General features: G+C 39.2%; 1 protein-coding gene across 1 annotated transcript; it reads left to right on the forward strand.

The window, feature by feature from the left end:
* Positions 1–2,812: 2,812 nt before the first annotated feature.
* Positions 2,813–24,505, forward strand: ICK (intestinal cell kinase). The gene is made up of 13 exons (XM_029962791.1): positions 2,813–3,334; positions 5,225–5,279; positions 6,796–6,917; positions 8,915–8,994; positions 11,329–11,461; positions 11,890–12,061; positions 12,614–12,781; positions 15,108–15,404; positions 16,442–16,632; positions 17,166–17,320; positions 18,458–18,586; positions 20,314–20,427; positions 20,852–24,505. Exons 1-13 carry the CDS (start codon positions 3,234–3,236, stop codon positions 21,004–21,006), a joined length of 1,872 nt encoding a protein of 623 aa, XP_029818651.1. The 5' UTR covers positions 2,813–3,233; the 3' UTR covers positions 21,007–24,505.
* Positions 24,506–24,976: the final 471 nt, after the last annotated feature.

Genomic DNA, 24,976 nt, shown 5'->3' on the forward strand with positions numbered 1-24,976 from the left:
GTGCAGCTCCTGGGGCACCCCCGGAGCTCTCTCTAACAAACACGGCACCCGCTGGGACCGCACCGATGGACACCCGCGGCTTTGAGCCGCGCCTTTCTCTGTGCATCCTGTTCGAGCCGCGCCTTTCTCTGTGCATCCCGCTGGTAACGCCTTCGGGTTATTGCCAGAGCACAGGACAAGTTTAAAAAGACACATGATGATTGTTTACTGTTTGTGTTTCTCAGCTGTGGCAGAGTGAGACAGTTTCGCTTTCAGTTCTCGGCGCTTTAGCCCTTCAAACAGGAGCGGATACTTATTTAAAGGGTACTTTAACGAAATCATGAGTTTGAGTTGTACACAGAGTCAGAAAGAGGTCTCCATACATTGAATTAGGCTTGCTGCTAAAGGGGCTTTGCTGGCTGATTTCTGCGGGGAAGAAAGTTGAGGTACAGTCTGAACACGGTGTTACAATATGGTGAAAATAAAGGTTTTTACGTTTTACTCTTTAGTATCAACACACTCCAAGATATTTTTGCAGTTTACATCCTGTAATGATGTGAATTTGCATAGATTGTAGTTCTAGATCAGAATCTAGACTAGATTATACATGTTATAGCTGTGCAAACTGTGTGTTAGAGATTCGTTCCCTTCACAGTGATTTCAGTGCAACAACTTTGCTATTAAGCTCAACAAGAAATGGTGATGATTCAGTTAACCAAAGAAGACTTTATTTAGGTTTTGTTCAGGGGGTTTTGTATAGGTGGATCTGTGCTTCCATAGGAGCTATGTCAACTTCTGTACATCCTGGCTTTAACATGCATTCCTCACTGAAATCTCTGACAGATTGTTTTTTCCTCTCTGGGATCTTTGCCTCCCCTTTATGCCTCAAAAATACTTCAATTAATTTGACTGTTTTGGTCACATTTGACACCAGAACTGGATTCACAGAGATAATTTCTTACAAGTTCTGTGAAAATTGGTGGCCATGGAAAGGAGAGGAGCTTAAATTAGTATCCTCAGTAAGGAATAGGCAATTATGTTTCCCACTTTATCTGTTCAAGAGATATCAGACAAACAATCTATGCATGAAAGCCATTGGTGATTATTACAAGCAATATCATGTGCTAGTAGTGTTATGCATATTTAGGTTTACTGTAGTTATCAAACCCAAGGCACTCCGCTCTTCACTCGCAGTCCCCTGGAAGGGATATGTGAATGGTAGGCCAGGGACAGCATAATGTTCTCTGAATTGTAAGCCATCCTATCTGTTATGATTCCAATTTCAGAACTCTGTCATTAGGGGAATATGTGCTGAAAAGTCCACAAGTCCCATCTGTGTTAATTTGAAATTACTATAAAATAGTATTTGTTTGGCTATTAATAAATATTACCTTTGCTGACTAGGAGAACATGCTAGGCTTTGTCGTCGTTTGAAATTTTTTGCTGAGGATCTGAATAAAGGCTCAGGAGCAAAGGCTTCTGAGTTGTCATCCAGTCACTGACCAGCTGGAGCTGGTCAGCTGACCAGCTTTTTAACCTGGATGCAGACCATTGCCTAAACATGGCTTTATGCTATGCAGGTGCACAGCCTGAAAACCAGCCAAAAAGAAAGTGGTACCCCAAAGTACCTTTCTTACAGACAGGCTCTGTGTTCCTTGGCAAGCAGTACAAAATGTGGGATTATGTCTCTAGGGTGCTCAGTTGTAGTTTTCTCTGGTAGTGTATGGAGAGAAACAGGTTCTGCTAGACAGAAATTCCTCCTGCCTGTCTGAGACACCACACAGTGTCTGAGATAGAGACATGCTGTTTCTTTTTCATACACAATGTGTAAAATTGTCAAAAGGTGTATTAACATCGTATTTCTAATTTTTTCCCCTGTATCAGTATTAGTGAGGCTAATAGGCTTAGAAGACTGAAAACAAGGGATGTTCGCATCATCTTGTATCTACAGGATTGTGGCTCTGTACTGATGTCAGTTAAGAATTCCAGCAACATAATCCTATTACTTTTAAAATCATAATGTGGCTTTGTGAAATAAGGCAAAATGGAGGAGAGATATAAGACTGCTACAAAAAAATTGTGAAAAAGTACTTAAAATATAGTTTACAGAGGCAGAAGTCACCAGCCATGAATATTGCTGCCTTCTTAGAGATGGAGAAAAAGAGAATGCAGGGACAAAACCCTCATTGCAGGGGAATTCTTTTTTATTCCAAATATGTGGTTAATTTACATAGAATAGATGGCATTTGTTCTAAACTGTATAGGAAATATCAGCAACAGTTACATTAAACAAGGAGGAGAGAAGCTGTGGATACCCTCTCCCTGGAAGGGTTCAAGGCCAGGCTGGATGGGGCTTTGAGCAACTAGGATACTAGAAGGTGTCCCTGTCCATGGCAAGGGTGTTGGAACTAGATGATTTTTTAAAGTCCCATCTGACTCAAACTCTTCTATGTTTTTTTTGGTTCATGAAATGCCAGGACAAGAAATCCAATAGATAATCTGATGTAACCACTACTTCTACAGACTGATTCAGACGTAGGACTACTGGAGTGAAATACATTTGGTCTTACCTGACATGAATATAATACTCTTCCTCTGAACACTTTATTTAAGGGAATACATATGTCTGGACCCTCTAGCATAGGATCTTATGGAAAGTCAGGAAATTGGTTAAACTGCTGGCAGTATGACTTGTGAGATGGTGACTTACATGTCTGATAGTTTGTCTAGAACAGATTCCCTTATCTTACTGTAAAGCTTGTTTTGTTTTTTTTTTTTCAATAGCAGACTATTTTCTCCAAGCTGTGAGACTTTATTCTCTGCTTTTAGTAATAGTGGCTCACATTAGGGCTGCCTACAAGCTTGCTGTAAAGTACCTTTAGTGCCTTAGTACCATACGTACCTTAGTACCATAACACTGGCTTTGGGGAACACACCTCGTTATGTCAAGGTGCTGGCTGGCCTTTTCTGGTGAGAAACCATGGCGAGTGTATGTGTATAGCTAACAAGGACTGTCTCTTGGAGGAGGGTGGAGTCTGCAAACAAGCAATCTTGGAAGGGTACAGAAATCAAATGGATTATGTTCTGTGCTTTCAGACCAAAGGCTAAGTCTTGAAAACATGATCCCTGCAACTGTTCACAGTGTCCTGAGTGCTCTGTATTTATGCTGCCACAGAAAGAACTGGTTACAGTCGAAGGAGAAACACAAGAAACACTAAGGACTGAAATGCAGTTGCAGCTAAAGTATCCTCATCATGAATAGGTACACAACTATCAGACAGCTTGGTGATGGGACCTACGGCTCTGTCCTCCTAGGGAGAAGCATTGAATCTGGAGAGCTAATAGCCATTAAAAAGTAAGTATTTTCATACATTACTTAACTGTGGATAGTCCAGGTTTTTCCTTTTTAGGTCCACATCAGCTTGGTCATGCTGGATCGAGTACTTCACGTTCCAGTGCAGCTTTTGTATATGGAGTTGTGTTGGGGCAGCATGCAAAACTCAAGTTCCTTGAATCCTCCAAAGCCCCAGCAGAAGACAAAGAGGGTGAGATATATAGGCTCATAATAGTGCTCTGCTACTACGTGCAGTCAAACATGTATTTTGTATATTATTTACAGTATCCTGCAATGCTACTTTGGAATCTGCAGTCTCTTTGCTGCTGCTTATGTGGATCGTACATTTCATGGTTTAATTTTCGAAGTAATGTTAATACTGCAATGATAATGAACACAATGGATCTCATTGTCCATTATCCGTATCTTTATATGCTGTTATATCTGTTCATATTAAGATTTTCTTGAACTTCCTTGAGAAATTAATTTCATTTTCTCTGCTGCTTCAGCAGGGATCCTAGTTTGTAAATGGCTTATTTGTCCTAGCTGTGGTAAGAAACAGCTGTAAAGAATTGCAGGCACTTTCCTGAAATACCGACCGCGACCCAGAGTCATACTTATCGAAAGAGCTTTCATTACAATGCTGTTTTGTATGAACAGTCAATAGCTGGCTTTATCAACTTTTCTAAATCCTCTGTGTTGAGAGTATTTTTCCTGTATCAAACCTTTTCAGAGGCACCTTTCATTTTCGTTTTGCAATGTGGGAGATTCTCAGAAAATTCAGAACAAACCAGAAGATGGTATTCTGTTAGTTTACATGTTAATGCCAGGCCATTATTAAGAGCAGAACTGGACTGGTGGCTGAACACACAAGACAATAATTGCAGAAACACTGCTTAACAAAAAAATAATTCAGACTCCTTCATGACATGAAGGGCTTATAGTTCTTAAACTATTCTAAGAACTGATTTAAAACTGGAAACTTGCTACAATATTAAGTAATACTGAATTATTCGTAAACCTGGAAAAGACTCAAAGTATGCCTAACTCCATGTGAAATCCACACTCTAAGCAGTTGAATATTTTTCTAAGTTTTAACCTGAGCTCTTCTGTGTGTGTGTGTGTGTGTGTGTGTGTGTATGTGTGAACCTTTCTCCTGCTGGTCCTAAAGTGTAGATTTTCATTTAAAAGAACTGAGTCTTAATCAAAATGTGTATGAACAGAGAAGACCATACATTACACGCAAATAGTATGTTCAGAGTTATATTCTGTCTCAGGAGAAAGCAAATCTGCCACACAGTTTGTTTCTGTTAGAGCAGAGTTGCTTATAAGCTTGAAAGGGAAGGCAGAATTTGAAAAGCAGTCCCGATGATAGATGGACCTTGCAAGGGAGGGAGAAACATGGGGAGCAGTGGACACAGAAAATACACAGAAAATACACAGGAAATACAGCTTAGAGGGGAAAGGTATTAAAATTACAGAGAAAATCAAAATATAGAGAAGAGGAGCAAGAAGAGTATGATAAAATTGGAGACCCATTGAAGTGGTTGGATCTTCGTCTGATTTGTTGTCAGACTCTACTCCACCACACTGTATACTGGAAAGAAAAATAGCATGCCCTGACTTGTTGAAGGCTCTCAATTATTTTCAACAAGATATATAGATATAGATATATACATACAGAAAAAGGCAACCCTCTGTAATAGTAATTACTGTTCAAGTGTAATTCTGTTTGAGTGTGTATTCTAGTAATTCTATTCAAGTGGACCTTGTGAAGTTTTTTGACAAAGGAGCTAACACCTTATACTTTGATGGAAGAACTGAATTATTAAGATGTAATGAGACTTACAGGTCTAAGACAAGCCGATGTTAACTGTGCGTTAATTGTTATTTTCTCCTTTGCTATTGTAGAATGAAGAGAAAGTTTTATTCCTGGGAGGAATGCATGAACCTTCGAGAGGTTAAGGTACTTGTTTCGTTCAGTGGTTGATTTCAAATTACATGATCCTTGTAACATTTTGGGATAACATCAAATTCTTCCTGTTTATCAAAAACTCCCCCCAACATAAGCTGTGGTGTTTGACGTTGCAGTTCTGATTCCTGAGTCTGCATTTGAACGGAATGTCTTTAAGTCTTATAAAAATGCTTATTAAATTTCTGTAGTTCTACAGAAAATCATTTGATTGTGGAGAGCTGCCTCCTCCTTGCAGTGAGCAGTGTGTGAGTGTGAGCGTTCCTATCACAACACCAGGAGTTGATTGGTGTTTGTTTCTCAGAGCTTGAGAACACGTGCCCTTTTCACAGCATTAACTTTTGTACATGCAGTTGTTTTTCTATGGTTGGCTTGAGGGCAGACATTTAACATGAAATTCTGATGCCAGCAAAACTTTAGGGGTATGTTCTAAGGACTTCCTTAATTTCTAGTCCACTGTTGAAAACATGCAGAAAACTTAGGTCACTTTTCTTACAGTACCACGTATTGGTACTGTGTTGCTGCAGCAAAAATGAATGTTGAATACACTGAAAATATAAAAAGAAGGGAGAATGAAGATCCACATGTGCTAGTTCTGGCTGGGGTAGAGTTAATTTTCTTCATAGCAGCTTGTGTGGGTCTGTGTTTTGGATTTGTGACCAAAACAGTCTTGGCAACACATGTATGTTTTAGTTACTGCTGAGCAGTGATTGCACAACCTCAGGCCGCCTCTGCTTTTCATGCTTTCATGCCAGCAAGTAGGCTGAAGGTGGGCAAAAGGGTGGGAGGGGACACAACCAGGACACTTGAACCCAACCGACCAAAGGGACATCCCATGTGCCATTGTGTTCAGCAACAAAAGCTGGGGGAAGGAGAAGAGGGAAACGTTCAGAGTGATGCTGTTTGATTTCCCAAGTCACCATTACACGTGATGGAGCCCTGCTCTCCTGGATGTGGCTGAGCCCCTGCCTGCCCATGGCAAGCAGTGAATTAATTCCTTATTTTGCTTTGCTTGCATGCTCAGCTTTTGCTTTACCTATTACACTGTCTATCTCCACCCATGAGTTGTCTCACTTTCTGCCCTTCCAGTTATCTTCCCCATCCCATTTGGGGGGGTGAAAAAGTTCAGCTGCCCACTAGGGTTAATCCACGATACCAAGGAGGACTTTCCAAGATTGTATTTAGTCTTGATTCTAACTTGGCTATTGCCAGTGCAGGTGCAAGGAGAGTGTTTCTGCCAGTAGGAAGTTACTTACAGAGAAAATGCAATTGTTTTGGTGCCTACAGTGATACCAGATAGCTGGCTTTTGAATGACCGGAGTATTAAATTAATATGTAGACTGTATATGTATCTGTAATACTTGTAGATCTGGTTCTTGTTCTCAGAGCTGTCTGATTATTTAAAATATTGAAGAGTTTTTGAAGTCAATTATTCTGCATCAGTGAAATAAGGTGGGTTTTTTTGTCATTAGATTAAGACCCCTGTAAAATCCTGTTTGTCTTTTTTTAGTCTTTGAAGAAATTAAACCATGCCAATGTAGTAAAGCTGAAAGAAGTTATCAGGGAAAATGATCATCTGTATTTTGTGTTTGAATACATGAAGGAAAATCTTTATCAGTTGATGAAAGAAAGGTAGGTAACAGCATCACCCATTCCCGATATATAACTTGTGTAATGTGCTTTTAGCACCCCTTTTACTGTTGAAAGGACTTTGGATCATTTGTTGAGGGTTAGATCACTATGGCTTAAAGCTGCATGCTGCAGTAGGAGCTGTGGCTGTCACCTTTAAGCATATCCCATCCATTTTAATGAGAGTTTCCAATGTCTCTTCCCAGATTAGCCTGGCAGGTAAGTAGGGTGCTCTTTTGAGAGTTAGGAACTGTGGGCTTTTAACAGCCCTCACACTGAGGAAGCATTAAACCTAGAACTTCTGATTTCTACGTAGGTACTCCAACCATGCTTTTTCTGTGAGAGAGTGGTTTCACCACCTTTCTTCTGTGGCTTCCTCAAATAAATTAATAAATGAAAAGAGGTTGAAACAGTAATCCAGAGGGATCAAATTTTGGATTTTCCTTGCAATTTAAGCTGGCGTTAATTGCATTTGTCAGCATTCTGAATAAAATCTAGCTTTTTTGTATTTGCTGGAGGATTAATAAAGTCTTAATTCTAGCCTTTGGGCCATGATAACATCCTCCAGAGGATAACTAGGGGCAAAACAGTTCCCTGCTTTGACTTATTCTCTGAGGGGGCCATTTTCTCTCTATGGACCATAATTATCAGCCTGGTAGATGACAGTGATCTTCCTTGATTTAATAAAGTAAGGTTATTGTTGTAACATATCTCTGTGAATATTGCATAAAATACTTTTTTAGGCATAGAAATACCTACTATGCATGCCCAGGTGTAGAACAACTTGAATTAAATTAGGTTGTATATGGATGCTAATTTTTAACTATATGATATAATGAACTTTGAGGAAATAGTTCAAGTGTTTAACACAGAAACCAATTATCTTTAGGAATTTCTTAGAAGTGCTTGATATCCTGTCTCCTTCTGAAAACAAAAAGGGCAGATGTTTCAGAAAGTGCGCTCTGCATAATATTCTCTACAGTTTAGCTAGGGCTTGGACTTGTTAGACATTGTATAACTCAAACCTTTAGGAATGTGATTTATTTGCTTAATTCTTAGTTGAATTGCCAGACTAATTCTTAGTCTTGCTTGAAGGGACTGTAGAGGATGTAAGGCTTTCTGCTGTAATTAAAAAAGAAGGGCAAATATGAAAATCTCTAGTAGCTGATCTTGCTTCTGCAATATGTGATAGTCAGGTTTTATTTGAGAGGAACCGAGCTCAGGAAATTGGATAAGGCTCAGGCTATCTTCTTCATTTACTGTTAGGCTTTCTGAATGAAATTGTCACTGATTTCCACCCCAGACCATCTCCATGTGGTGGTACAGAGCTCCTGATCAGTCTGTCTTACCAATTCCATCTTGGTAAGGGGTCTCGCATTAAACCGCCTGTCGTGGCTGATCTTCCCACCTGAATATTATGAGGAGAAGAGCCTCTGGTTTTCAGTGATAGCAGATGAGACTGTTTTTCTCAGATAAGAGAAAGAAGTAGCAAATCAGCTATTACATAACAAAAAAGGAAAGTCAAAAGTACGTGCTGTATATGCTCTAGATGAGAGGCCGGAAGAAACTGTGCATGAAAAGCACTAAATTAACATGAATCCTTGCTGTCTTGAGGAGTGTGCCTCATGACCTGTACATGTCATGAAGGAAAATACAAGCACAAGGCTGGGCAGAGAAAGGATTGAGAGCAGCCCAGAGAAGGGCTTGTGGGTGTGGGTGGATGAGACCTCAGTATGACCCTGCAGTGTGTTCTTGCAGCCTAGAAAGCCAACTGCATCCTGATTTTCAGTGAACCTCATAGTCTTAACATGACACATAGTCTTAGTATAATATCATTTGGCAGTTCTGCAAATATGCATAAATTCTGATGGAAAAATAAACTACATGAGAGTGCTTAAAATATATCTAGCAGTTTTATTGTCATTGTTATCTTTTATCTTTGGCTCATAGCATAAGATACTTCAATCATTAATATTTACTTCTTCCCTTTTATTCCACAGAAACAAACTGTTCCCTGAGTCTACAGTTAGGAATATTATGTATCAGATCCTGCAAGGGCTTGCATTTATCCATAAGCATGGTGGGTTATGTTTTACCTGTAAACATTTTGAATTAGAGACATATAGTGTTTATGGAAGTATTTTAATGAATACACTAACAAACTATTAACTTTAGGAACAGGAATGATCAAAAGAATGGCACTATATGAGAGGTTCAGATTACTGAGAATATCTATATTTTATAGTTGCCTGATACTTTCGTCTGGAGGTTTGCTCAGTTTCTTTTCTGTAGGTTTCTGTTTTTTCAGACTGGCAGCTGGTCACTCTCAAACTCGTCTGATGTTAATGGACACATTTTGTGATAGATTTAGAGGCCCCCTGAGATTGAGAATAAAGAATTTACTCTTTTCTCAAACTACATACAGATACCGAATAAAACACATGTTCTCTGTAAGATGCACTTAAAGTAATAAAGTCTGAGTGACAAACAGCTTTTGTTGCATGGCATTCGAACTAATTTTTACAATAATGATAAAAACTGTAGCTGGTGTACCAGCCAGTAGTAACAAGACCCACTTTACTAATAAAAAACCCTCTGAAACAAGCACCTTATTTTATTGATAGCTTCCTCACCATGTTTTGCTGACCTCTGCAATTCTACCTGCTAAATACACTGTAGTGTCTGTTGCTGGGCAGCTCTCTGGTTTATCAGAAGAGAGCTAACATCAGTGGCCAAAGTCCTGGAAGTGAAAGGCTTGTAGGACCAGCATTTCAGTTCTCTTGAAGAACACATTTAACTCTGTTTTGCAAAAAATTTTCAATCTAATAGCTTTTTTCACTCATTTAGTGGCACTTGGATACTCTTCTGAAACCAAACTATAAATTCCAGTCTATTCCAGTGAGATATATAATATGTAAAAATAGAAAAATACTGTGATCGATTTGAAAAAATCTAATCCATCTTTTTTAATAAATTGTCAAATGGATCACAACCTTTCAGAATACCTTTTTTGTTCACAGACCTGCTACACACTAGACTGGTATTTCTGCCAAGATGTTGCAAATCCATAGTTAAAAACATCTGTAAATGCTTGACAAGCCTGACAGGATGGTCTTGATGGTCTTGTGGCTGACAGTGTAAGAATGGGGGTCCCAAGACTCTCTCTGCCACAGTTTTCAAAAAAATCACATGAACTTTTTTTCCCTCTCCATATGTCTCCGTTCTGTTCCTGTATGGCATAGAAATGCCTGTCAGATAAACTTTTTATGTTCTTTATCTATTCAAACTCTTAAACATCCATTCATATTTGAATACACAATTGATTGCTCTTTTTACAAGTTTGCCATGAATTAAATTGCCTCACAAGCATTCTGTCAGTGCATTGCATGTCTGTGCAGCGAATACAGAAGTGATTGTACTAAATGCCAAGCACAGCCTTGATTGCTCTGTCTGGTACCTTCCCTAAAGAGGCAGTAGTTCTAGCTGGCACCAGAACATCTAGCTACTATCCATAGGAAGGACACAGTCTGCTGGTTAGTAGATATCTACAGCACTGTGTATTCAATGCTGTCATACATTACTCTAACAAACAAAACTTAATATAGTTATACCGGGCAATGCAGACACATCCCATGTGAATTCTCTGTAGGAGCGTATTCAAAGCCGTGGGAAAAATAAGCATGTTGGAGGGTCTCTGAAAATGAGGTTGTAGAGCTCTGCTAAGGTACTACAAAGGGAACTGTGTGTAGAAAATGGTGGTGTCAGAGGCCTGCAAGAAAGAAGCACAAGGACAAATTTTCCAGGCTAATGGTGGAAGCAAATTTCAGAGGCAGAAGTCAGTGCTATTCTAGTCCTGGTCTCTCATTTGTATTGGAAGAGCTCTTGCCAAATGCTCATTTGTGATCAGGTTTTGCTGAATGTAGGGAGCACTAAAAAAAACCCACTGAGATCCTCTGATAGGATGATGAATAGCTGAGTGCTTGCAGGTTGTTATGTTCTCAGATTTAAAAAGAAATTCAAAGTGAAAAAACCCCTTGTTTTAATTTGTATTCTGTTTAAAATACCATTTTATATAATGTATTGATATCTTCATTGGTCAGGTTTCGGTTAGAATGAAACTAACATTAAATGGTGTAAATTTTTTTATGTTAAGGAAGTGTCACTTGAAGGGGAACTGTCTTGACTGAATGCTCTGAATTGTTTTAAGATAGTCAACTTGTGTATACTGTTCTTCACAGTGTGACTGAATAACCATTGTACTGACCAGCTCTGTTGACCACATAAGACTTTGATCTCTATGTGGTGCTATTCCTGCTTCAAAGCTAAGAACTAAAGCAAAACAATCCAGGTGGAAAATAAAGGATATAGCAGTGGGTGACATTGCAATCACATCAATATTTCATTTGAATTTTAGGGTTCTTTCACAGAGACTTGAAACCTGAAAACCTGCTTTGCATGGGACCAGAACTTGTGAAAATAGCAGACTTTGGTTTAGCCCGAGAAATCCGATCTAGACCTCCATACACCGATTATGTATCCACAAGATGGTAAGTGCTAGTACTCGCCTACATTGTGGGAACTTGCAATCAACCCTTTAAAGTAGTACAGTATTGAATTTGTGCTGATTGTAATACCACTTTTGATGCCTCCTCTTTATGAAACTTTTATTTAGGCTTGGCATAATTCGAAAAGCTTCAGTTAATGCAAGACAGTTTATGGAGGGCAACAGCACAGGAACAAAGAGGGAGGTGGTAAGGTAGATGAGATGCTGGGATTGCTGCATGTCAGGCAGAAGAGAGCTTACAGGAGCTTATGTATGTTTTAATTAAAAAAAAAATAAAGTCATACATATAGGATAGGAGCTTTTTAAGGGATGTTTGCTCTTAACAACAAAGAATGATGAGGTAAGTGGTTTTATGTATGTCTGTTTGAATTGCGTTGATGGGATTTGTTTCTTCTTTTCCTTCTCTTACAGGTACAGGGCTCCTGAAGTCCTTCTGAGATCCACCAGCTATAGTTCTCCAATAGATATTTGGGCTGTTGGTTGCATAATGGCAGAAGTTTACACCTTGAGGCCTCTCTTTCCGGGTGCCAGTGAAATTGATACTATATTCAAAATTTGCCAAGTCTTGGGGACGCCAAAGAAGGTAGCTAAAGTGACATTCCACACTGCAGTAGTACTAGAGCTGTTCTACAATGCAGAATGCCACAGTAGCAGTAAGCATAAAAGTAATAAATTTTCCTGCTTACTGCTAATTTATGGTATTGATCTCAGATACAGTAAATTAAATTAAAAGTTATTTTCTGTGTAATAAGCATTATTTAATTATGCTATAAAACCTGACATTTAGAGGAGGAGAAATAGAGCTCTGAACAAAGTCTTTAGACTGATTTCATTAGGTGGAAATTTCATTTCGTCTTGCACATTGCATATAAACCTGTGGTTTAAGAGGCTAAAAATTGGAATCATGGCAAGACTCCTATCTCCTGATTCCATTTGCATCCTTGGCTTGGTCAGGTGTAAAGCAAGATTTACCTCTCACCAGAGGTTTGTGGTGAGGATTCCCAGTGAAATCTTCAATACAGTGTAGAAGAAGCTGTTGCAGTCTATTACTGATAGGAGAATATATGCTGGTCTGCTTAAGCACTGATATTTTACAGCTGAACTTTTTCTGTGACTGGAAATCTCATTCTTCCAGAACGACTGGCCTGAAGGTTACCAACTCTCAGCTTCCATGAATTTTCGCTGGCCTCAATGTGTACCTAACAACCTAAAAACTCTCATACCTAATGCAAGCAGTGAAGCAGTGCAGCTCATGAGAGACATGTTGCAGTGGGACCCCAAAAAGCGTCCAACAGCTAGTCAGGTTTGATTTTGTTTTCTTTTTCTTACATGTGCATGTGATGTTTCCTTTCACTGCAAGGCACTGTATACAGACAGTCATTTAGGAGTTGCTTGGGGCTGCAGTTCTTAGAAGGGAGAAGAGCAGAAGCCAAGAACAATTTGCAAGGCAAAGGTTGGTAATTAAAAGAGAGTAATCAGCCTTTGCATGCAACTTAAGTGCTTGGGGTGTGTGCTCAATGATCAAAGATGTGACTGCAGGATGTGTAAGTACACCTGAATTAAGTATTATTGAGTCACTGTGAATAGCAGCAGAGCGAAGGGAGGATATATGGCTGAAGGCTCTGATGCTGTTCTTCATTGCTATTGATATGTGCCACAGAATCACAGGAATCTGATCCAACCCCCTTGCCTTAGGCAACCTGGGCCAGTGCTCAGTCACCCTCACAGTAAAAAACTGTTTCTTGATGTTCAGAGGGAGTGTCCTGTGTTTCAGTTTGTGCTTATTGTCACTGGGCACCCCTGAGAAGAGACTTGTTCCATCTTCTTTGCATCTTTGAGTTTTTGCATACTTTGATAAGATCCCCATGAGCCTTCTCTTCTCCAGGCTGAACTGTCCCAACTCTCTCAGTCTTTCCTCATATGTGAGATGCTCCAGTCCCTTAATCACCTTTGTGGCCCTTCGCTGGACTCTCTCAATTATGTCCATCTCACTCTTCTGCTGGGGAGCCCAAAACTGGACACAGCACTCCAGACACGGCCTCACCTGTGCTGAGCAGAGGGGAAGGATCACCACTCTCAGCCTGCTGGCAACACTCCTGCTCATGCAGCCCAGGATACTGTTAGCATTATTTGCAGCAAGGGCATACTGGTAACCCATGTTCAACTTGGTGTCTACCAGGTCCTTTCTGCAAAGGTGCTTTCCAGGTGTTTGATTCCAGCATGTATTGGCGAATGGGATTAGTCCTTCCCAGGTGCAGAACTTGGCATTTACCCTTGTTAACTTGAAGTTCCTGTCAGCCTGTTTCTCCAGCCCGTTGAAGTCCTGACAGATGGCAGCATGACCATCTTGCGTATCAGCCACTCCCAGTTTTGTGTCATCAGCAGACTTGCTGAGGGTGCACTCTGCGCCACCATCAACATCATTAATGGAGGTGTTGATTGGTATTTGCCCCAATATTGAACCTCTGGGATACACTGATACCTCCTGGCCTCCAACCAGACTTAATTCCACTGATCACCACTCAGCCAGCTTTCAGTCCACCTCACTCTGTTCATCCAGCCCAGTGTTGTCTGGATAAGGCTGGCTTTTGCTGGACACTCTCCACTCAAGTGCACTGCAGATGTGTCCCAACGTCCTGTACGTAAGCATTGCCCAGGTCATCAGTACTGCACATGCACCAGATGGTGGTGGTGGTGGTGGTGGTGGTGGTGGTGGTAGCCACTGCTTTCAGACACCAGTACTGTTGTGGTAATAACCAACTAATTAAATAAGCAGGGCACCTTTTGAAAAACAGATGTGATTCTGGATACAAATCTGACTTGACTTCAATAGGACCATACCTGAACCTTTGTGATTCAATCAGACCTTCAGTATAAATTGTAATTAAAAGCTTTAGAGCCAATTAAAGCAGTTAAAAAAATGAAGTCGATTAAGAACTCTCAAAAGTAATGAAAAGCACAAAATACTATATTAAGAGCAGTAACAAATGTTTTACAATAACATGCAAATGGTGAGTAATCTGAGCTTTTAGAAGTTTTTTGTAGTGAGAGGTCTTTGAGAAGGGAAGATCTGAAACAGCAAGGTAGGCAGAGATCACTTGCCTTGACTAACAACTCCTTCATTACTTGTAAGGCAGGATAAAAATATTTTTACCAACATGTCTTTTGGCTAATTTTCATAAAGGTTATGTTTCTTTCACTCAATTCAGTCTTGGAACTGGGGGATGGAAGAGATGGGATGACTCTGGGGCCATTAGAGTTTTACTGGCTGAATCTGTGATGATGGTGTGTGTGTTTGCACATGTGCATGCCCACAGAGATGAAGAGACAGCACATAATGAAACATGCCTTAAGATGCCATATACCTGGTTAAGTATCTTACTTCTGCAGAACCTTTGCCTTTTGTACAAGTCCACAGAGGATTTGATAACTTGGTATCTGTGGAAACTTTTCTAGTATTTTGCATCATTTTTCTGAAGTGGATTGTGCTCTCTAGAATCTGGTGCTAAGAGATGGGTCTTCTGCTGTTTTCTACCCTAGAAAAAAAGGAATCTAAATTTCAACTGAGAAGAACTGGGGTAAATTAAAAACTTTGGTTTTCTAAGCCTAATATTTTTATTACTTTTTAGGCACTTCGATACCCATACTTCCAGGTTGGGCATGCCCTGGGTGTTCAGGAACTGGGAAAACAAAAGGAACTGCATAATAAATCATCTCTACATATTAAGCCTGTCCCTCCAGTACAGCCCCCACCGAAACCTCATGCCCGAATTTCATCAAGGCCTTTTCAACAAAGCCAATCTTCTCAGCACTCAGTGTACCCATATAAGAGAGACAACTCTGGGACTGAGCACAGTAACTACTTACAGGAGGACAAATCTAACCAGGTTCTTCTGCCTGCAATTCACAATAAGGTTCCTCAGCAGGTAAAGGTCCATCTAGCATAAGATAAGCTTCCTGATATGTTGCCTGATTATTCCTATTTATGTTTCTTTTTCTGGTTCACTTCCAGCGTTCTTGTACTTTTACTAAAAGGACAGTGAGCGGGAATAAAAAATAATTACAACTTTCTGCTAGAAACTGGAAGTCTGTTGACATATAAATCTGTTGCTATAAAACAAGGAAGCTGATATCTCATTTCGGAGCAATTTTATGCTTTCCTTTGTTCTAGAGCACCACTTAAAGGATGACACTATGATTTCATATGAGTAAAAAAGAAGTACAGTGTTCAAACTACTAAGGGGATTGATGCCAGAGAGAAAAGTATTGAAGTAAATAGAATTGAAATGAGGGGGAGGAGGCTATTGCCTTCATCCATTTAAGGCATCCAGTTTATTGACTGGGATTAATAGTCATTTTGGACTACACTGGACATAGAAAACAGCAGATTCTCCTTTCAGCATAAGAACCCTTTCTGTTGGCTGTGCGAGGAGACTGGATTCTTAAGACAGATGATGAGAGCAAATGCTGCTGAGAGATCGGCCATAAATAGGGTCTGCACTGGCCACGAGTCGCATGAGGTTGGAATGTACTGGTGAGCCTAAATGACTGAAGAGGCACAAATTTGTACCTATGCTGTCCTGCAAGAGAAGTACATTTTATAAATGTCTAGACACAGGCTTGTGGAAACCTAAATGTGCATGCAATTTTGTACTCCCAGCATAGGTCTAGAAGTAAAAATTGAGTGTAAGGGCGTTGTTTGGGAGGTGCATATTGAAATATAGAGTTGGATTTGAGACCCAAGAAATTTCTTCTTCTGTCAGTTCAAGATACTTTATTACAGGATGAAATGCAGAAGATAAGTAATAATATGGTCTACATAATGTGTTCTTAGCATGTTTAATGAAAGATGAGGATTGCATTGTTACAGCTCTACTACTGAGAAAAAAAAATCTTCTTTGTTCCTTTCACCTGGTTTATGCTCTAAGCACGTGGGTTTGTTTCTTTTCAATCTTTGTAACAGAAAACATCTGCTGAGTCTGAGAATATAAATGGTGACCTTAAACCAAAACCTAGGCGAAGATGGGGACATCTTGCTAGGACAGTGAAGAGTTCTGAAGATTGGGATGACTTGGAAGACCTTGATTTCAGCTCTTCTATCATAAGAATGGACTTGAAAAATAAGAAGAGGCAGAATGATGAAACTCTTTGTAGGTAAGGGTTTTTTTATGTCCGTCTGCTATTTGGTCTATTTCTTTAGTCTTTTCCTCTTTCTTAGTAATGTCGCTCTTCATGCTTTCTATGAATCTAGAAACATATATCTGTACAATTCCATGTTCTTTTTTTTTTTCCCACTGAAAATGATGCTTGGTTTAAGTCTCCCCAAGTTAGTCTTTGAATATATACTTTATATTTCACTTGTGGACCATTTTGACATACTCCATGCATATAAACTGTTTTGGAGGACTCCAAGCTGCAGTTTCCATGGACTGTACAGAGTAGAGAAAAACCTACTGAGTGATTTATAAAACATTTTAAAAGCAGAATATAAGGGAACTAGAAACACAAATCTGATTTTCAGGGGCACTTGTATGGCTGAAAATATTCCTTGTTGTCTGTGTGTTTGTAGTGTGGCAAACACAGTATAAGGAGATGATTTGTGGAGATGAGATGGAGTTGAGAAGGCCAACTGTGGATAAACATGTGGTATAAAAATTGGACTAAGTGTAGCAATTTTTGAATTATAGATTTGAAAGCATTCTGGACCTGAAGCCTTTGGATGCTGTAGGCTCTGGCACCAGTGCACGAACTTCCCATGCAACCCTTTCACGGCAGGACACTCCCACATTGCGAGTTTCTGCTGCAAAGCAACACTACTTGAGACATTCTAGGTACCTACCTGGTTAGTAAAACATACTTCTTTTTCTTCCTGCAATTCCAAGAGCAGTATGAAATGGTCATTGGTACCAAATTATTCTGTTTCACTATGAAGGATGCGACCGGTCTTTTACACTGGAAAATAAAGTCCTGTACATTTATGTCATGAGTGTATAATACCATGAACAACAGGCTAATAGTGGGAATATGCTTTGCTGTAGCTTGAAGTTAAATAGAATGTAGGTACATGTCTGTAGAGAATTACATGCCTGTCTTCATGATAACCTCTGCTATGCTGAGACCAGCGCTGGGGTGGGATGAAGTACAGGAGGCAGACATGTCTGCCTGTAGTTAAAATGAGGTGTGTATAAATGTATTCTTTTTTGTAATTTCTATTTATAAAGGCAGTGTTAGCTATTCATTCACTTGTTGTACTAACACTTCAAAATTAATTAAGTAAACTAGAAGGTATTGTGACTGCAAACTCAGTCTTTTTTCCTGAAACAATTGACTTTCAAATTGGCTCACTTAAGTACAGTTTTGGTAGCTAAAACTTGTTTTACTAGAGGAGATTGTAAAACACATTGATCCCAAGCCTGCTTTTCCTTTATCATAAATTGTGAGTGCATCCTCGCATGTTACATACCCTGTTTAAATACGAGATGTATATTAAATGCAAATAATAGGTGACATGTGAACCCCACTACAAACTGTTTGCACAATCAGTGGTTTCAGTAGAGACACTAAAGAAGAGAACAGTACTATGAGAAATGGAATTGCCATTATTTGCTCTCAGGTTATCTTGTCATTAGGCTTTTATAGGAAGCGTAGATTTCATTTACTTAGCAAGGTTCACCTTCTGTGATTTGAGAATATTTGTGGCCTTGATGTAAGTAAGGATCCTGTTCTGGGATATAAGCAGCCATTGATGCTAGTGGAACTATTTACACTGTGATGTTTGCAGGATTAGGGCCTGTGCCTAGTCATAGCATTCCTGTATGATGAGAGGATGGGAAGCAACCCAGAGAGTTACTGAGAGGGAGAAGGCTCTGTTTAAGTTGAACTGGACATCTGCTGTAAGATTGTGCACCAGGTGGAATGAATGCAAGCCTGTGTGGCTACGGAGATTTCAGCATAATAATCTTTGCATTTTTTGCAATAGGAATAAGCACAAGGAATAGCATAGTCTCCACTTCAAACAAAGAGTCTGTTCCATCTAATCCATGGCCCAGTTCTGGTTTGTCTGGCAAAACTTCTGGTTTGGGAGGAAGTATTAACAGGATGAATTCAGGTAAGAAGCTGCGCTTAACACTCTGAGAAATGATAATAAGTGGTGTCTTTGAAATTCCCTACAGCTGTATTTTGGGGTCACCCATTTCTAAAACACTGTCAGCTCCGAAGGTACTTGCTACCTTGTCTTTTCTTTCTGATAAAATCAGTTTTGAGCACTGTTGCCTAGATTTGGAGACTCCCTGAAACTGAAACATAGTCATTTCTTTTACTGAATCCCCAGAAGTCTGTTTTGAAGTACCTCATGCATAGAAGGTTGGACAGCTTAGGTATGTTCAGCTTGAAATACTTATCTTGCTTTCAGTTTCCCTCTTCAGTTTTCATAAGTCATATTTTCTGGCTTCCAAATTATTTTAGCCCAGCTGGTGCATAAATGACTGTCAATAGAGGAGGAAACTGGTCTAAATCCATACACACCACTCTTGTTATATGAATAAAGCAAAGAAAATCTATGATCATGTCTTTTAATTGATGTTGTTTAAAATAATGAAATAATTGTAGCTTAAAAAATTCAGAAAAAAAGCAAAACTCTTCAATTTTTCTTCTTCAGGTTTTTTTGGCATTTGGTATTTCAGGTATTTAATCACTGTTGTTTGATTTGAAGTAATTAATTTGTAGATTTTTACATTAGATTTTACCAGATATACTTAAACATGTTGATGTTTCTAGATTGTATCTGTGTATTTCTTTTCTAAACCTTTGCTTCAGGTTTTCATGTGATGTTACAGTTCTGCAGTGCCCTACTTATTTTGAAAATGTTTGGTTTAGAAAATTTGTATTGAATCTTGGCCCAAAGAAACATTTTGGGTCTTTAGAAACTCTGGTTTAAAAAAAATAAGAAACTTAAAATTTTTGATGTAATTAAATAAAAATTGTTCTTTAAAGATTCAAGATGGGAGGATGTTGTAAATAGCTAAACTACATGAGAACCTTTATATACGTAGTACATATTTCATTCCTGGCTATTATACAAGTTTTTGCTGCTTTTGTAGCTGCATAGGATATTGTTAGATTTTTCCCTTTTTTATTTATTACCATCATTTCCCACAATATGCTTTGCCACTGCTCTAGTACATCATAGGCATATATGCAATGGCTCTGGTCTGTGCATGCTAACTTGTTTTGTGTCCCCCTCTGCTACAATCTAGACTCTAGATTGTTTTGTTCCATTTTCAGTGGCTTATCCATTTGACAGGTCAGTCAAATCTGCTCCTGCTCATCTCAGTGATAAGTTTTGTAGCTGGCTTTACAAATTTGGAATGTGAATCTGTACCACATTTTTAAATTGTGCTCTCACTGGGCTTCAGTAAGACCTTTGTGTACCACCAGACCCCCATATTTCACTGCATAGAAATCAAGAGTGAATATATTCTTGATATAGGACACAGTTGGTGAAAGTCAAACAAAAAAATTCTAAGTAAAATGCTAAGTTTTGAGAACTTTGAGAAACCTTGAAAAGGCTGAGATGTCAGGGAGAATTGCAGTTCTCCCTGACAGGTACAATTTGTACCTGTTTTCCATTTATCTCTAATGCAGTCTGATGCTGAGAGTTTCCTGAATGCAGGTACATGTAGGAGCTGTGAATTTCTAGTGTCTTCAGTTAAGTTCTTGTTTTTATCAGTCCGTGATCAGGCCTGGTCTTGAACGTGACCCATCAGTGCACAGCTTTGTTGATAATGTGGGAGATCCATTGTGTGGAGCTCAAGTGTTCCTTGCCATTTCTCTCAGGGCCCATAGGATCAAGCGGTCTAACTAGTGGTTATATCCCTTCGTTTCTGAAGAAGGAAGTAGGTTCTGCTGGGCAGAGGGTTCAGATAACACCAGTTGTGGATCCATCTTCTGGTAAGTATAGTACCAAAGTTCTCTTGGTCCCTTGCTCTGTAATCCATGCTGTATGTATGCTGCACTGGGCTACTTATCTTTGCTTTAACTGGAGCTATTGTTTATAACCTTGCAGAATTTCATATAGAGAAGAATGTGGTTTATTTTTACTTTGTTTATTAAATAGTTGGGTTTATCTACAGCATATTTCAGGGGGACCTAGAGGTTCGTGTGAACCAACTGACCGGCACAGAATTCACTTGTCAAATCAGTGATGTAAATACTCCTTGTCTGCTAAGGTTTAAGGCATTGGATCCACTACTGTCTCACATCAGCAAATTGTAATAAAAAAGGAGGCTTATTTCTTGAAGAAATAAGGGTCTGGGCCTGCATCCAGTTGCTGCTCAGTGTGGGAGATCTCACATCATTTTCTTTTGTCCTTTAGATTTTGCTTCTCTGACGTCAGTCAGACCCCATCTGGGATGGCCATCCTTCAGTTCCCCCACAAAAAGCTCCCCAAGGTTAATGCCTCTCCCACCACCAGCTCAGCCGATCCATGGGCGCGTTGACTGGTCTGCGAAGTACGGCGCTCACCGGTGACTGTGGAAATGCTCTCTGACCAGTGCATGTTGCCCATAAAATGGTGGCCAACGTGAGACAATTTGATACTGTTTTATATACCTGTACATTTGAAAGAGACAGATCTTCTATGAATGAGACATTTTGCAGCGTTGTTTTTTACTTATTGCATTAATTTGAATGCAGCCTTGTACCTTTTTGTATAAAAATGTTTTGTTATATAATTGGGTCCAGTTATTTTCATAAAACTGATACATTTTGTATATATGGCTTAGGGGATTTGGCATTTTTATACAATAAATTTTTATAATGAACTTTTAAAAAAATTAATTTTTTTTATTAGATTGAACTTTTTTATAGAAGTGGATAAAAAAAGCAAAGTGGTGCAATATTGCAGTGGAAGAGAAGTACTGAGAAAGGGGCATTCATTAGACATTTTCTGAAGTTTATGTGCTAAATGAAGCTGTATAATTTCAGTGATGCCATATCTCGATGCCATGCTTCTGTTGTCCTATATTCATTTGCTTCATACTGGCTAGAGGAGTGAGTGACTAACAGTCTAAACTCTCCTTTGCAGTCACTGAGACTGCTGAAAGTCAGTGGGAGGCACTTTCTTTTTAAATTTATTTTTGCCTTTAAAAGGTTTTTGTTGGACTGCTATCCAGATTTACCAAATCTGGGGAATCTTCTTGTTTGGTGGAGGGTAAATACCCTTCTGTAAATCTGTTTTCTGACACAGTGCTCTTTTTTCCTACTTCAGAGTTGCTCCTTGGCATTGTTCACTATGAAATAGAATGTGGATCTACCCTGTTAAATTCATTTAAATGTTCTAATCATTTCTAAGGAGAAAAATCAGATTCTGTTTCTTCTTTTTCTTTTGTCGTGAATATAAAATCTGAAGACATATTTGAGACAGTATTAACAATTATGAAACTTGTTTCAGAGGAAAAGAATATTGGTGATACAACAGCAAGAGAGTTTAAGGAAACATATCTATGCAGCTGACTTTTCACAACTGTCTTAAATCACTTTGGGGAAAAAAAAACCAAGAACAACCACCCAAAACAATCCAGTGCAAATAAGTCCATTTAAGCTTACTGAAGTTATTACTCAGTTCTTCTTCACTACAATACATCTTCATTTACAATGTGAAGAATATGTAAGCTTCTGTAAATTCTGCAGGCTCTACAGGGAAAAATGGGACCTTACCTGGTCTTGTTAAGAAAATGTAAAATTCTGGTTGATTTCACAGAAACTGATACAGCCCTTTGAAGAGCAGTTTAATTCAGTTTATGAGAGAGTATGAGTTATATCAGGTTATAGAGAAAAGAAAATAGCCCCATAGTCTGGTTTAATTCTGCTCTGTAAAGGAGTGCCAGAGTCCAGCCGTCAGCAGAAGATTCATTTAGATCACAGTCAGCATTTGGCTGTTTCCTGCACCTCCTTCCACAAAAGGAAGATAAACAGTTCGGTGCTGTGGGAGAACCTGTTTTAGAGCTGTGTTTTGGAGCAGCCGCCAAAGCTGAAGTATGCCGAGAAGATGCATCTTCCTGCAGAAGTGTGCAGAAATTCTCATCTTTCTGAGCTCATTGTGTGAAGGCAGATTCTTTATTTATGAGACTTAAATCCAGCCTAAAGGGATCAGAGCAGGTACAGTTCTCAGCATCCAGCTGTTTTGTGGGAACTGAACAGTTCCCGTGTCAGTGAGATCCTCTCCATGGGATCTGCCAGCACGCTCAAGGGGCAGCTGCTGTGGACTGGAGACTGAGAATGCATTCTGGCCTTTTCAGTGCTTCCCATGGAGAATTCAAGGATCCCTTCCTATGGGATTTCAAGGAAACTGTACCCTGGAGTAGGGTACTGGCTCAGTGATATAGGGGGAACCACGGGGAGCACTAGTTACTGTTTGCTCTTACAAGCTCAGTCCACAGTGAAACAGTACAAGACAAAGAGGGAGCAAAAGTGTGCATGTAAGACTTGCACATGCCAAAGACATCTTATGTGTCCCTCTACTCTGTTATCTGTGCATAGCAAGTTATGCATAGCCAGTGCATAACTCCAAACCATACCTAACTGCTCCCAAAGCAGTGATGCCAATGCTTAGCAGTAAAGTAAAGCAGCCATTCAGTTTCTAAAGCATATGCTTATGGTGTCTATGGGTAAGTGGAAAGGGAAATATGTATATTTATGTTAGAACTGGAAAGATAGTTGTTTCTCTTGGTGGAAATAATATCTGTATTTATATCTACATATAATTTAATTTATTTTATCTCTGTCTCAAGAATGAACACCCTGCCCTGAACCTACCCTAAATATCCCTAGACTTAAGTAGGCAATTTAACTAGTCTGGTCTGTACACTTACTTTCCACGAGTAGGAGAAAGAGATGAACAAGTCATGAGAACAGGCTGCTGAGGCTTGGATTCACCATACATAAGTGTGAGCTCCTTTGTTAAGAGCTGACTCTTTAGACCTGTGGTGAGTGAGAATCATCTCAAAAAAAATCTGTCTCACCTGAGAACATACTAGTGCTCTGGAAATGCCTGTCTCTCTCCACTAAGGATGGGGACAACTCAGAGATTCAAATAACACAGGATGAATCTGTGAACTTGGCCTTAATCTCTGAGCCTTTATCAGACCTGCAGTGATTTTTTTGACTATAGCATTCAGGCTTTAGTCAGTCCAGCAAAAAGATTAGAAAAAGAAGTTGTACTTTTTTTATTTTGGCATATCTCCTCCTTTCCCAAGGTAAAGTCCTTATTTTTGGAAAAAAAGGTAATAATCTTGATGTTCAGCATCAATTCTGCCAGTTTTAACTTAGTGGCACAAGAAAATGAGCTAAGTATAATGGCAGCACCTGTATCCTTTACTAAGCAAATTTCTACTAAATTTGGAAAAGTTCTTTCTGAGCAGGATGGAGCTGACTAAGTTTATGTATTTTATTCTGCTGTCTCAGTGTGCAATACAGTTATGGAAAAGATGGAGGTCCTTGTTATACCAAAATCTGGACAAGCAGCATATCTGAGAATTTATGATATGTAACCTACTACTTTGTGCTTTAATATTTAGCAGGATCTTTATGCAAAACGTTTTTAGAATTGTACTGTTTAGGTTTTCTCAGGCTTAGGTATAATGTATAATAATAATGACTGTTGGAAATAAAGGAGTCTGACAGTGGATTCATTCACCTCTGTAATCCGGATTTTCCTAAAAGTATTGTGTAAGTGCCATGATGTTAGCCAAAAAACCAAACCCATGCCAGAAAACCCACTTCCATGGTGTTTCTGTATCTAATATGGCTGTTTATATGAGTAGGATGTTCTATAATGTGAGGAGGAAAGTATATACTGGAAGAATATTTTAGAACTTAACGCGGAAGGAAGGGGTAGAATTGTCAAAGTGAGTGAAGAAGTAATGGTTCTTGTTTATTCAGTGTTTTTGTTCAAAAACATTCTAAATGTTTGTTTCACTCCTTCTGTGTCAAGTGTCCTGCCCAGAATAAAGTTACTCTTGAAGAAGTACTGCTGGCTCAAGTCTTGCTCTTTTATTCAGTTTTTAATAAAGGCACTTCAGTTTGCCTTTTGTTTCTTTGGTTTTTAAGTTGTGTGTTGATTGGTGGGTTTTTTTAAATAAACCTCCCCTGTGATGCCTTCTCCAAGGGGCACTGCAAGTTCACTGGCCACATGGTTTGAGTGCATGTAATTTCTGCAATATCCTTTGAGCTCCATGTAAAGCTAATTGCTTAGTCCTCGGATGTCAGCTCCTCAGAAACTACCTGCAAGGCTGCATTAAAACAGAATATGCATAACACCTTGGAAGGACAAACAGTTGGACTAGATCATTGTGGGTCCCTTCCAAGGGAAATTTATTCTATTCTATTCTATTCTATTCTATTCTATTCTATTCTATTCTATTCTATTCTATTCTATTCTATTCTATTCTATTCTATTCTTTTCCACTCTACTCTTTTCCGTTCCGTTCCATTCTGCTCT

This window comes from Manacus vitellinus, unplaced genomic scaffold (assembly GCF_001715985.3).
Source record: "Manacus vitellinus isolate BGI_N305 unplaced genomic scaffold, ASM171598v3 scaffold_4_pilon, whole genome shotgun sequence".
Lineage (NCBI taxonomy): Eukaryota > Metazoa > Chordata > Aves > Passeriformes > Pipridae > Manacus > Manacus vitellinus.